The sequence below is a fragment of the Mobula hypostoma genome, chromosome 3, assembly GCF_963921235.1.
Source record: "Mobula hypostoma chromosome 3, sMobHyp1.1, whole genome shotgun sequence".
NCBI lineage: Eukaryota > Metazoa > Chordata > Chondrichthyes > Myliobatiformes > Myliobatidae > Mobula > Mobula hypostoma.
The window spans coordinates 222,975,214-222,987,896 of NC_086099.1; the positions used below are offsets into that span (position 1 = coordinate 222,975,214).

General features: G+C 52.0%; 1 protein-coding gene across 1 annotated transcript in view; it reads right to left on the minus strand.

The window, feature by feature from the left end:
• Positions 1–12,683, minus strand: part of cyldl (cylindromatosis (turban tumor syndrome), like) — a 63,980-nt gene that overhangs the window by 28,707 nt on the left and 22,590 nt on the right. Inside the window, exons 6-7 of the mRNA XM_063044583.1 lie at positions 6,574–6,736; positions 5,663–5,801 (exon numbers count right to left, since the gene is read on the minus strand). Coding sequence (XP_062900653.1) covers positions 5,663–5,801; positions 6,574–6,736 — 302 coding nt within the window. The remainder of the gene's footprint in view (positions 1–5,662; positions 5,802–6,573; positions 6,737–12,683) is intronic.

The window sequence follows — 12,683 nt, forward strand, 5'->3', positions numbered from 1 at the left end:
CCCCACGTACAGGGCGAATAAACCGTCACAACGCCGTCACCCCACGTACGGGGGAATAAACCGCCACAACGCCGTCACCCCACGTACGGGGGGAATAAACCGTCACAACGCCGTCACCCCACGTATGGAGGGAATAAACCGTCACAACGCCGTCACCCCATGCACGGGGGAATAAACCGTCACAACGCCGTCACCCCACGTACGGGGGAATAAACTGTCACAACGCCATCACCCCACGTACAGGGGAATAAACTGTCACAACGCCGTCACCCCACGTACGGGGGAATAAACCGTCACAACGCCGTCACCCCACGTACGGGGGAAATAAACCGTTACAACGCCGTCACCCCACGTATGGAGGGAATAAACCGGCACAACGCCATCACCCCACGCACGGGGGAATAAACCGTCACAACGCCGTCACCCCACGTACAGGGGAATAAACTGTCACAACGCTGTCACCCCACGTACAGGGCGAATAAACCGTCACAACGCCGTCACCCCACGTACAGGGGGAATAAACCGTCACAACGCCGTCAGCCGTCACCCCACGTACAGAGGAATAAACCGTCACAATGCCGTCACCCCACGTACAGGGGGAATAAACCGTCACAACGCCGTCAGCCGTCACCCCACGTACAGGGGAATAAACCGTCACAACGCTGTCACCCCACGTACAGGGCGAATAAACCGTCACAACGCCGTCACCCCACGTATGGAGGGAATAAACCGTCACAACGCCGTCACCCCACGCACGGGGGAATAAACCGTCACAACGCCGTCACCCCACGTACAGGGGAATAAACTGTCACAACGCTGTCCCCCCACGTTCAGGGCGAATAAACCGTCACAACGCTGTCACCCCACGTACAGGGGGAATAAACCGTCACAACGCCGTCAGCCGTCACCCCACGTACAGAGGAATAAACCGTCACAACGCCGTCACCCCACGTACAGGGGGAATAAACCGTCACAACGCCGTCAGCCGTCACCCCACGTACAGGGGAATAAACCATCACAACGCTGTCACCCCACGTACAGGGCGAATAAACCGTCACAACACCGTCACCCCACGTACGGGGGAATAAACCGCCACAACACGTCACCCCACGTACGGGGGGAATAAACCGTCACAACGCCGTCACCCCACGTATGGAGGGAATAAACCGTCACAACGCCGTCACCCCATGCACGGGGGAATAAACCGTCACAACGCCGTCACCCCACGTACGGGGGAATAAACTGTCACAACGCCGTCACCCCACGTACGGGGGAATAAACCGTCACAACGCCGTCACCCCACATACGGGGGGAATAAACCGTCACAACGCCGTCACCCCACGTATGGAGGGAATAAACCGTCACAACGCCGTCACCCCACGCACGGGGGAATAAACTGTCACAACGCCGTCACCCCACGTACAGGGGAATAAACTGTCACAACGCCGTCACCCCACGTACAGGGCGAATAAACCATCACAACGCTGTCACCCCACGTACAGGGGGAATAAACCGTCACAACGCCGTCAGCCGTCACCCCACGTACAGAGGAATAAACCGTCACAACGCCGTCACCCCACTTACGGGGGAATAAACCGTCACAACGCCGTCAGCCGTCACCCCACGTACAGGGGAATAAACCGTCACAACGCTGTCACCCCACGTACAGGGCGAATAAACCGTCACAATGTCGTCACCCCACGTACGGGGGAATAAACCGCCACAACGCCGTCACCCCACGTACAGGGGAATAAACTGTCACAACGCCGTCACCCCACGTACAGGGCGAATAAACCATCACAACGCTGTCACCCCACGTACAGGGGGAATAAACCGTCACAACGCCGTCAGCCGTCACCCCACGTACAGAGGAATAAACCGTCACAACGCCGTCACCCCACGTACGGGGGAATAAACCGTCACAACGCCGTCAGCCGTCACCCCACGTACAGGGGAATAAACCGTCACAACGCTGTCACCCCACGTACAGGGCGAATAAACCGTCACAACGCCGTCACCCCACGTACGGGGGAATAAACCGCCACAACGCCGTCACCCCACGTACGGGGGGAATAAACCGTCACAACGCCGTCACCCCACGTATGGAGGGAATAAACCGTCACAACGCCGTCACCCCATGCACGGGGGAATAAACCGTCACAACGCCGTCACCCCACGTACGGGGGAATAAACTGTCACAACGCCATCACCCCACGTACAGGGGAATAAACTGTCACAACGCCGTCACCCCACGTACGGGGGAATAAACCGTCACAACGCCGTCACCCCACGTACGGGGGAAATAAACCGTTACAACGCCGTCACCCCACGTATGGAGGGAATAAACCGGCACAACGCCATCACCCCACGCACGGGGGAATAAACCGTCACAACGCCGTCACCCCACGTACAGGGGAATAAACTGTCACAACGCTGTCACCCCACGTACAGGGCGAATAAACCGTCACAACGCCGTCACCCCACGTACAGGGGGAATAAACCGTCACAACGCCGTCAGCCGTCACCCCACGTACAGAGGAATAAACCGTCACAATGCCGTCACCCCACGTACAGGGGGAATAAACCGTCACAACGCCGTCAGCCGTCACCCCACGTACAGGGGAATAAACCGTCACAACGCTGTCACCCCACGTACAGGGCGAATAAACCGTCACAACGTCGTCACCCCACGTACGGGGGAATAAACCGCCACAACGCCGTCACCCCACGTACGGGGGGGAATAAACCGTCACAACGCCGTCACCCCACGTATGGAGGGAATAAACCGTCACAACGCCGTCACCCCACGCACGGGGGAATAAACCGTCACAACGCCGTCACCCCACGTACAGGGGAATAAACTGTCACAACGCTGTCACCCCACGTACAGGGCGAATAAACCGTCACAACGCTGTCACCCCACGTACAGGGGGAATAAACCGTCACAACGCCGTCAGCCGTCACCCCACGTACAGAGGAATAAACCGTCACAACGCCGTCACCCCACGTACAGGGGGAATAAACCGTCACAACGCCGTCAGCCGTCACCCCACGTACAGGGGAATAAACCATCACAACGCTGTCACCCCACGTACAGGGCGAATAAACCGTCACAACACCGTCACCCCACGTACGGGGGAATAAACCGCCACAACACGTCACCCCACGTACGGGGGGAATAAACCGTCACAACGCCGTCACCCCACGTATGGAGGGAATAAACCGTCACAACGCCGTCACCCCATGCACGGGGGAATAAACCGTCACAACGCCGTCACCCCACGTACGGGGGAATAAACTGTCACAACGCCGTCACCCCACGTACAGGGGAATAAACTGTCACAACGCCGTCACCCCACGTACGGGGGAATAAACCGTCACAACGCCATCACCCCACGTACGGGGGAATAAACCGTCACAACGCCGTCACCCCACGTATGGAGGGAATAAACCGGCACAACGCCGTCACCCCACGCACGTGGGAATAAACCGTCACAACGCCGTCACCCCACGTACAGGGGAATAAACTGTCACAACGCTGTCACCCCACGTACAGGGCGAATAAACCGTCACAACGCCGTCACCCCACGTACAGGGGGAATAAACCGTCACAACGCCGTCAGCCGTCACCCCACGTACAGAGGAATAAACCGTCACAACGCCGTCACCCCACGTACAGGGGGAATAAACCGTCACAACGCCGTCAGCCGTCACCCCACGTACAGGGGAATAAACCGTCACAACGCTGTCACCCCACGTACAGGGCGAATAAACCGTCACAACGTCGTCACCCCACGTACGGGGGAATAAACCGCCACAACGCCGTCACCCCACGCACGGGGGAATAAACCGTCACAACGCCGTCACCCCACGTACAGGGGAATAAACTGTCACAACGCTGTCACCCCACGTACAGGGCGAATAAACCGTCACAACGCCGTCACCCCACGTACAGGGGGAATAAACCGTCACAACACCGTCAGCCGTCACCCCACGTACAGAGGAATAAACCGTCACAACGCCGTCACCCCACGTACAGGGGGAATAAACCGTCACAACGCCGTCAGCCGTCACCCCACGTACAGGGGAATAAACCGTCACAACGCTGTCACCCCACGTACAGGGCGAATAAACCGTCACAACGTCGTCACCCCACGTACGGGGGAATAAACCGCCACAACGCCGTCACCCCACGTACGGGGGGAATAAACCGTCACAACGCCGTCACCCCACGTATGGAGGGAATAAACCGTCACAACGCCGTCACCCCACGCACGGGGGAATAAACCGTCACAACGCCGTCACCCCACGTACAGGGGAATAAACTGTCACAACGCTGTCACCCCACGTACAGGGCGAATAAACCGTCACAACGCCGTCACCCCACGTACAGGGGGAATAAACCGTCACAACGCCGTCAGCCGTCACCCCACGTACAGAGGAATAAACCGTCACAACGCCGTCACCCCACGTACAGGGGGAATAAACCGTCACAACGCCGTCAGCCGTCACCCCACGTACAGGGGAATAAACCGTCACAACGCTGTCACCCCACGTACAGGGCGAATAAACCGTCACAACCGGCCCCACCATCAATAGGCAGAGTTTCAATAAGGCAGCAGCTGTCACTGAGGACCTGACCCTTACTGTACAGGACATGCCCTCTTCTCAGTGGGGAGGGGGTACAGGATCCTGAACACACTCTCAATGTTTCAGGAGCAGTTTCTCCCCCTGCACCATCAGATTTTCGAATGATCCATGAACACCACCTCACTATTCCTCTTTTGCACATTCATTTCTCTTTTATTGCCAAAAAAAACCCCTGAATTTCATGACACAAGTCCGAGATAATAAACTGATTGTGATTCTGGCCAACCTGTAGCGAGCGACCCAGGTCTGTCCCGCTAACCAGTGTGTTGCACATTCCAGGGTAGGCTCAGGGGCTGGGGGGGACGGAGGGGGGTTGTCCTGGGATGTTGGAGCCTGAACAAGCCTGTTCACATCCACCTAGGCAAGAAGAAGTGCCCAGCGCTTTCTGCTGGGGCCTTAATCCAGACAGATTTCTGGAGACTGCCTATTTGCATCAAACTGTATCTGATTTTCCAGTGGGAAACTGCAATCCCACAGGGATAAATGGATTTCTTAGACCATAAGACATAGAAATAGAACTAGGCCATTTACTATGCCATTGACTTGGCCTCCACAGCCAGCTGTGGGAATGAATTCCACAGAATCACCACCCACTGGGTTCCTCATCTCTGTTCCATAGGGACGTGCTAGTATTCTGAGGCTGTGCCCCTGCTCCTAGACTGTTCCACTCCTGGAGATACCTTCTGCATGTCCACACTAACTAGGCCTTTCAATATTTAATAGCTTTCAATGAGACTACCCCACCCCCCATACTTTTAAACTCCAGCGAGTACAGGCCTGTGCCTCTTCTCCTTGGATAACTTCCAGTCCTAGGCCCAATCTTGGTAGGCCGCAGCCTAGCCATATAGCCAAGAACACTAGGAGCCATCCCACCTCCAGCCAAGGAACCCTGGGGCCCCAAGGCAAAGAGTGGCTGATTCAACCCCCACTGGGTATCTGACAGCAGCAGCTCAGCGCAGCCCCGGATTAAGGCCTGCGGGTCTCACTCCCACAGGTGGTTATGGGTCCGTGCCTGAAGAGGGCCGAGTCCATGTAGCAGGAATTGCAGTGGCCTTGGATCCCACACATTCTCCCCCGGAAGATCTTCACAGCGTCCTCGCTCCTTGGCGGAGGGATGTCCTCGGAGACCACGTAACTCTCCCGGCTGCCGGCTGGGAAGGAAAGGGAGCAGTTCGGTGTGAGGGCAGGGACTGGGTACATCAAATAGTACTAAACCCTCCAAACACCCACCCCTTTCTGCCTGCACACCTCACTCCTCTCCCTGACCTGACCTCTAACCCTCTTCCCAAACTCACCCCTTCTCCATCTCTCCTACCCGACTCATCTTCACAACCCCTTTCGTCCATTTCTCCCCCTCCCCATTGTCCCCTTCCTGATGCTCTCCTTGTCCCCCTCCATCTCCCCTCCCCATAGCAGTGACCCTCCGTCACTCTCCCCTTCACTCCAACCTCCTCCCCTCCCCTTCCATCTCACCTCAAAAACCCCCTCCCTTCCCCTTCTCTAACCTCTCCCCCACTCCACAAACTCCCGACCTCTCTCTCTCCCCTCCCTGCCCTCTCCCCTGCAGCACTTTGACCCAAATCCTTTACCGAAGGGGGATGCAGGCAGATCACCAACCACAACATTCCCGTCGAGGCTCACAAGAATTGACTCCGGAAGCTGCTGGGAACCTCCACCGACTCCCAGGAGGGTCCTTTGTTTTCCAGACATGGTTCTTGACCAGAGCCCAATCCCTCCATGCCCTCCCAGGGTCGATCAGATGTCACATCCTCCTCGTGACCACCCCACCCCACCCGCTCCCCACCACTCCCCTATCACTCCCGGCTCTCTTGACCACCTTGGCTTTGTCCTTCACCTCCGACCCACACAGCGCCACTCTCCCCCCGCCCCAACAGCCCGCCAGGAGAAGTAGCAGAGTCTTACTAGTTCGATCGGTGTCTTGCAAATTGTCCCGGGTTATGGCCAGAGACTGGAACCTGGCATCAGGATGGCAGGAGGTCAAGTGGACGAACAATCCCCTCTTGGGTCCACACTCAAAGTACCGTTTCCCCTTCCAGGTGCCATCAGTCAGCCCTTTGTCCTCATCCTGCACGGGGACATACAAGATCAGGTCACCCTCCAGTGATCACACACCTCCTCCCCCTCCCTCACCTCAGCTCGGAGAACACTGCAGAGAACCAAGATGCTGTGGAGTACCGTGTGGGTACGTGAGGACTGTGTGGTGTACCGTGTGGGTACGTGAGGACCGTGCGGTGTACCGTGTGGGTACGTGAGGACCGTGCGGAGTACCGTGTGGGTACATGAGGACCGTGCGGTGTACCGTGTGGGTACGTGAGGACCGTGCGGAGTACCGTGTGGGTACGTGAGGACCGTGCGGTGTACCGTGTGGGTACGTGAGGACCGTGCGGAGTACCGTGTGGGTACGTGAGGACCGTGTGGGTACGTGAGGACTGTGTGGGTACGTGAGGACCGTGTGGTGTACCGTGTGGGTACGTGAGGACCGTGTGGAGTACGTGAGGACCGTGTGGAGTACCGTGTGGGTACGTGAGGACCGTGTGGTGTACCGTGTGGAGTATGTGAGGACCGTGTGGAGTATGTGAGGACCGTGTGGAGTATGTGAGGACCGTGTGGAGTACCGTGTGGGTACGTGAGGACCGTGTGGTGTACTGTGTGAGGACGTGAGGACCGTCTGGAGTACCGTGTGGAGTATGTGAGGACCGTGTGGTGTACTGTGTGAGGACGTGAGGACCGTGTGGAGTACCGTGTGAGGACGTGAGGACCGTGTGGAGTACCGTGTGGGTACGTGAAGACCATGTGGAGTACCATGTGGGTACATGTGAGGAGCATGTCGAATACTGTGTGGGTACGTGAGAGGAGTCTGTTGGGGGAGGTGGCTCATCAGGTGAAGGCAGCAGTAGCCAGGATCATGGCACCGTGGGTGGCTCTGCTGCGCAAGAGGGCAAGAAAAAGAGTGGCGGAGCTGTGTGGGAGGGCATTCCATGGGAAGGGGAATAGAGAGGAGCTTCTGTGGCCACAAATGGGACTCCTGTATGGTGTGTTGCCTCCCGGTGCAAGGGTCAGAGATGTCTCGGAGAGGCTGCGGGGCATTCTGAAAGGGGAGGGTGAGCAGCCAGCTGTCGTGGTACTAACAATATAGGAAGAAAGAGGGATGAGGTCCTACAAGCTGAATTTAGGGAGCTAGGAGACAAATTAAAGAGTAGGACTTCAAAGGTAATCTCAGGATTATTACCGGTGCCACGTGCTAGCCAGAGTTGGAATAGCAGGATAGCTAGAATGAATATGTGGTTTGAGCGGTGGTGCAGGAGGGAGGGTTTCAGATTCTTGGGGCATTGGAACCGCTTCTGGGGGAGGTGGGACCAGTACCGTCTGGACAGTCTACATCTGGGCAGGGCCGGGATCAATGTCCTAGGGAGATTGCTTGCTAGTGCTGTTGGGGAAGCTTTAAACTAATATGGCAGGGGGATGGGAACCCACACGGAAAAGAAGAGGGAAGTGAGGCAGAGACCAAAGCTTGAGTTAGTGAAGAAAACAATTAGAGTAGAGTGCATGAAAGTAAAAAGCAAAAATCGCATAGGTCACTAGATTCTAAAAGGACAATGAGTATAAGAGCACTTTATCTAAATGGCCGTAGTATTAGAAACAAGGTTAGTGAACTTGTGACACAGATCAGTACCAAGGCATATGATTTGGTGGCCATTACAGAAACCTGGTTGCAAGGTGGAGATGATTGGAAATTAAATATCCAAGGGTATCAGGTAGTACGGAAAGATAGGCAGGAAGGCAGAGGAGGTGGGGTGGCACTCTTGATTAGAGATGAGATCAGGGCGATTATGAGAGACGATATAAGATCTACAGAGCAGAATATTGAGTCCATCTGGGTAGAGATTAAGAATAGTAAAGGGAAAAAACCATTGGTGGGTGTTGTCTATAGGCCACCTAATAAAAATAATGCAGTGGCAGAGGCGATTAACCAGGAAATAACTGAGGCTTGTAAGAACGGCAGGGCAGTTGTCATGGGGGATTTTAACTTCCACATAGACTGGGTGAATCAGGTTGGTCAAGGAAGTCTTGAGGAGGACTTCATAGAATGCATCCGTGACGGCTTTCTTGAGCAGCATGTTAGTGAACCTACAAGGGAAAATACCACCTTTGATCTAGTCCTGTGCAATGAGACAGGTAAGATTAACGATCTTGTAGTCAGGGGTCCTCTTGGAAAGAGTGGTCATAGTATGATTGAATCTCACATACAGATGGAGGATGAAATAGTTAGATCTAAAACTAGTGTATTATGCTTGAATAAGGAAGACTACGACAGGATGAGGGAGGAGTTGGCTAATGTGGATTGGGAGCACAGGCTATTTGGTAGGGCAGTTGAGGAACAGAGGAATACATTCAAAGAGGTTTTTCACAGTGCTCAACAAAAGTATATTCCAGTCAAAAGTAAGGACAGTGAGTGTGGGGAGAGCCAGCCTTTGATAACTAAGTAAATAAAAGACAGTATCAAATTAAAATCTCGTGTACAAAGTCGCAAAGAGTAGTGGGAGACTGGAGGATTGGGAAAACTTTAAAAAGCAACAAAGAACAACTGAACATGACCATAGTGCCTTCTGGAAATCCAAGTATACGACATCCACCTGTTCCCCTCAATCCACTGCACATTATGTCCTCAAAGAACTCCAGTAAGTTTGTCAAACAGGACCTGCCCTTTCTGAATCCATGCTGCGTCTGTCTAATGGAACCACTCCTTTCTAAATGTTTCACTATTTCTTCCTTAATGACAGCTTCAAGCATTTTCCCGACTACAGAGGAAGAAGTTCTCAAATGGCAGGGGAAAGCAACCGTGGCTGACAAGGAAAGTTAAGGACTGCATAAAAGCCAAGGAAAGGGCGTATAAGGTAGCAAAAGAGAGTGGATGATTGGGAAGCTTTTAAAATCCAACAAAAGGCAACTAAAAAAGCTATAAGAAGGGAAAAGATGAACTATAAGGACAGACTGGCCAATAATATAAAGCAGGATAATAAAAGTTTTTTCAATTATATAAAGAGTAAAAGAGAGTTGAGAGTTCATATTGGACCACTGGAAAATGATGCTGGTGAGGTAGTAATTGGGGACAAAGAAATGGCAGATTGAACTTAGTGTGTACTTTGCATCTGTCTTCACTGTGGAAGACACTAGCAGTGTGCCAGAGGTCCGTGAGTGTCAGGGAGCAGGAGTAAGCGCCATTGCTATTACAAAGGAAAAATACTAAGGGAGCTCAAAGGTTTTAAGGTGGATAACTCCCCTGGACCAGATGGACTACATCCCAGAGTCCTGTGAGAGGTTGCTGAAGAGACAACAGATGCATTAGTCATGATCTTTCAAGAATCACTTGATTCTGGCGTGGTCCCGAAGGACTGGAAGATTGCAAATGTCACTCCACTCTTTAAGAAGGGAGGAAGACAAAAGAAAGGAAATGATAGGCCAGTTAGCTTAACCTCAATGGTTGGCAAAGTGTTGGAGTCTATTATTAAGGATGAGGTTTTGGGGTACTTGGAGACTAATAATAAAATAAGTCAAGTTCAGCATGGTTTCTGTAAAGGGAAATCTTGCCTGACAAATCTGTTAAAGTTCTTCAAGGAAGTAACAAGCAGCGTGGACAAAGGAGAGGCAGTAAATGTCATTTACTTAGATTTTCAGAAGGCATTTGATAAGGCTGCTTAACAAGATAAAATCCTGTGACTTTACAGGAAAGACATTAGCATGGATAGAGGAATGTCTGACAGGCAGGAGGCAGCGAGTGGGAATAAAAGGGGCCTTTTCTGGTCGGCTGTCAGTGACTAGTGGTGTTCCTCAGGGTTCAGCATTGGGACCAGTACTTTCGCATTGTTAGTCAGTGATTTAGATAGTGGAATTAATGGCTTTGTGGCAAAGTTTGCAGATGATACTAAGATAGGTGGAGGAGTAGGTAATGTTGAGGAGGAAATGTAATGCAGCAGGACTTGGATGAAATACAGTGTTAGGGCATGTATGATAATGCATTTTGGTAAAAGAAACAATAGTGCAGACTACAGGAATTCTGCAGATGCTGGAAATTCAAGCAACACACATCAAAGTTGCTGGTGAACGCAGCAGGCCAGGCAGCATCTCTAGGAAGAGGTGCAGTCGACGTTTCAGGCCGAGACCCTTTGTCAGGACTAACTGATGAAGGGTCTCGGCCTGAAACGTCGACTGTACCTCTTCCTAGGAATAGTGCAGACTATTATCTACATGGAGAGAAAATTCAAACATCAGAGGTGCAGAGGGACTTCGGAGTTCTCGTGCAAGACTCCCAGAAGGTTAATTTACAGGTTGAGTCTTTGGTAAAGAAGGCAAATGCAATGTTGGCATTTATTTCAAGGGGAATAGAATATAAAAGCAAGGAGATAAAGCTAATCAGGCTAATAAGACACTAGTCAGGCTGCACTTGGAGAATTGTCAACAGTTTTGGGCCCCAAAATTGTTGATGGGGACAACCTACCAGGGACAAGTTGCAGTGGTTGCATCTCTGGCACCGAGACAGGACCCTCAGCTCAGAAAGGAAGGAGGGAAAAGAGGAGAGCAGTAGTGAAAGGGGATTCGATAGTTAGGGGGACAGATAAAAGGTTCTGTGGAAGAGATCGAGAATCCCGGATGGTATGTTGCCTTCCTGGTTCCTAGGTCTGCGATATCTCGGATCGAGTTCTCGGTATTCTCAAGAGGGAGAGTGAGCAGCCGGATGTCGTGGTCCATGTAGGGACCAATGACGTGGGTAGGAAGAGTGAGGAAGTCCTGAAAGGTGAGTTTAGGGAGTTAGGTGCCAAGTTAAAGGACAGGACCTCCAGGATAGCAATCTCAGGATTGCTACCAGTGCCACATGCAGGCGGGTTTAGAAATAGTAAGATAGCGCAGATCAACACGTGGCTGAAGACATGGTGCAGGAGGGAGGGCTTCAGATTTATAGATAATTGGGCAGTTTTCCAGGGAAGGTGGGACCTGTTCTGGTGGGACAGTTTACCCTGAACTGGAGGGGGACAAATATTCTTGCAGGTAGGTTTGCTAGAGAGGCTCCAGTGGATTTAAACTAGATACAACGGGAGAGGGGAACCAGCGTGTAGGAACAGATGTAGGGGAGAAGGAAGAAAAAGAAAATAGTAAAGTTGTTTGCACCGTGAGTGGTAAACAGAGAGAAAGAGGTGGAAAATTTCTTAAATGCATTTATTTTAATGCTAGGAGCATTATAAGAAAGCTGGATGAGCTTAAAGCATGGATTGATACCTGGAAGTATGATGTGGTAGCTATTAGTGAAACATGGTTACAGGAGGGGTGTGATTGGCAACTAAATATTCCTGGATTTAATTGCTTCAGGTGTGATAGAATTGGAGGGACAAGAGGGGGAGGTGTGGCATTGCTTGTCAGAGAAAATATTACAGCGGTGCTCTGGCAGGATAGATTAGAGGGCTCGTCTAGGGAGGCTATTTGGGTGGAATTGAGAAATGGGAAAGGTGTAGTAACACTTATAGGGGTGTATTATAGACCACCAAATGGGGAGCAAGAATTGGAGGAGCAAATTTGTAAGGAGATAGCAGATATTAGTAGTAAGCACAAGGTTGTGATTGTGGGAGATTTTAATTTTCCACACATAGACTGGGAAGCCCATACTGTAAAAGCACTGCATGGTTTGGAGTTTGTAAAATGTGTGCAGGATAGTTTTTTGCAGCAATACATAAAGGTACCAACTAGAGAAGGGGCAGTGTTGAATCAGGTGATGGAGGTATGTGTTGGGGAGCACTTTGGGTCCAGTGATCACAATGCCATTAGTTTCAATATAATTATGGAGAAGGATAGGTCTGGACCCAGGGTTGAGATTTTTGATTGGAGAAAGGCTAACTTTGAGGAGATGTGAAAGGATTTAGAAGGAGTGGATTGGGACAATTTGTTTCATGGGAAGGATGTAATACAGAAATGGAGGTCATTTAAAGGTGAAATTTTGAGGGTACAGAATCTTTATGTTCCTG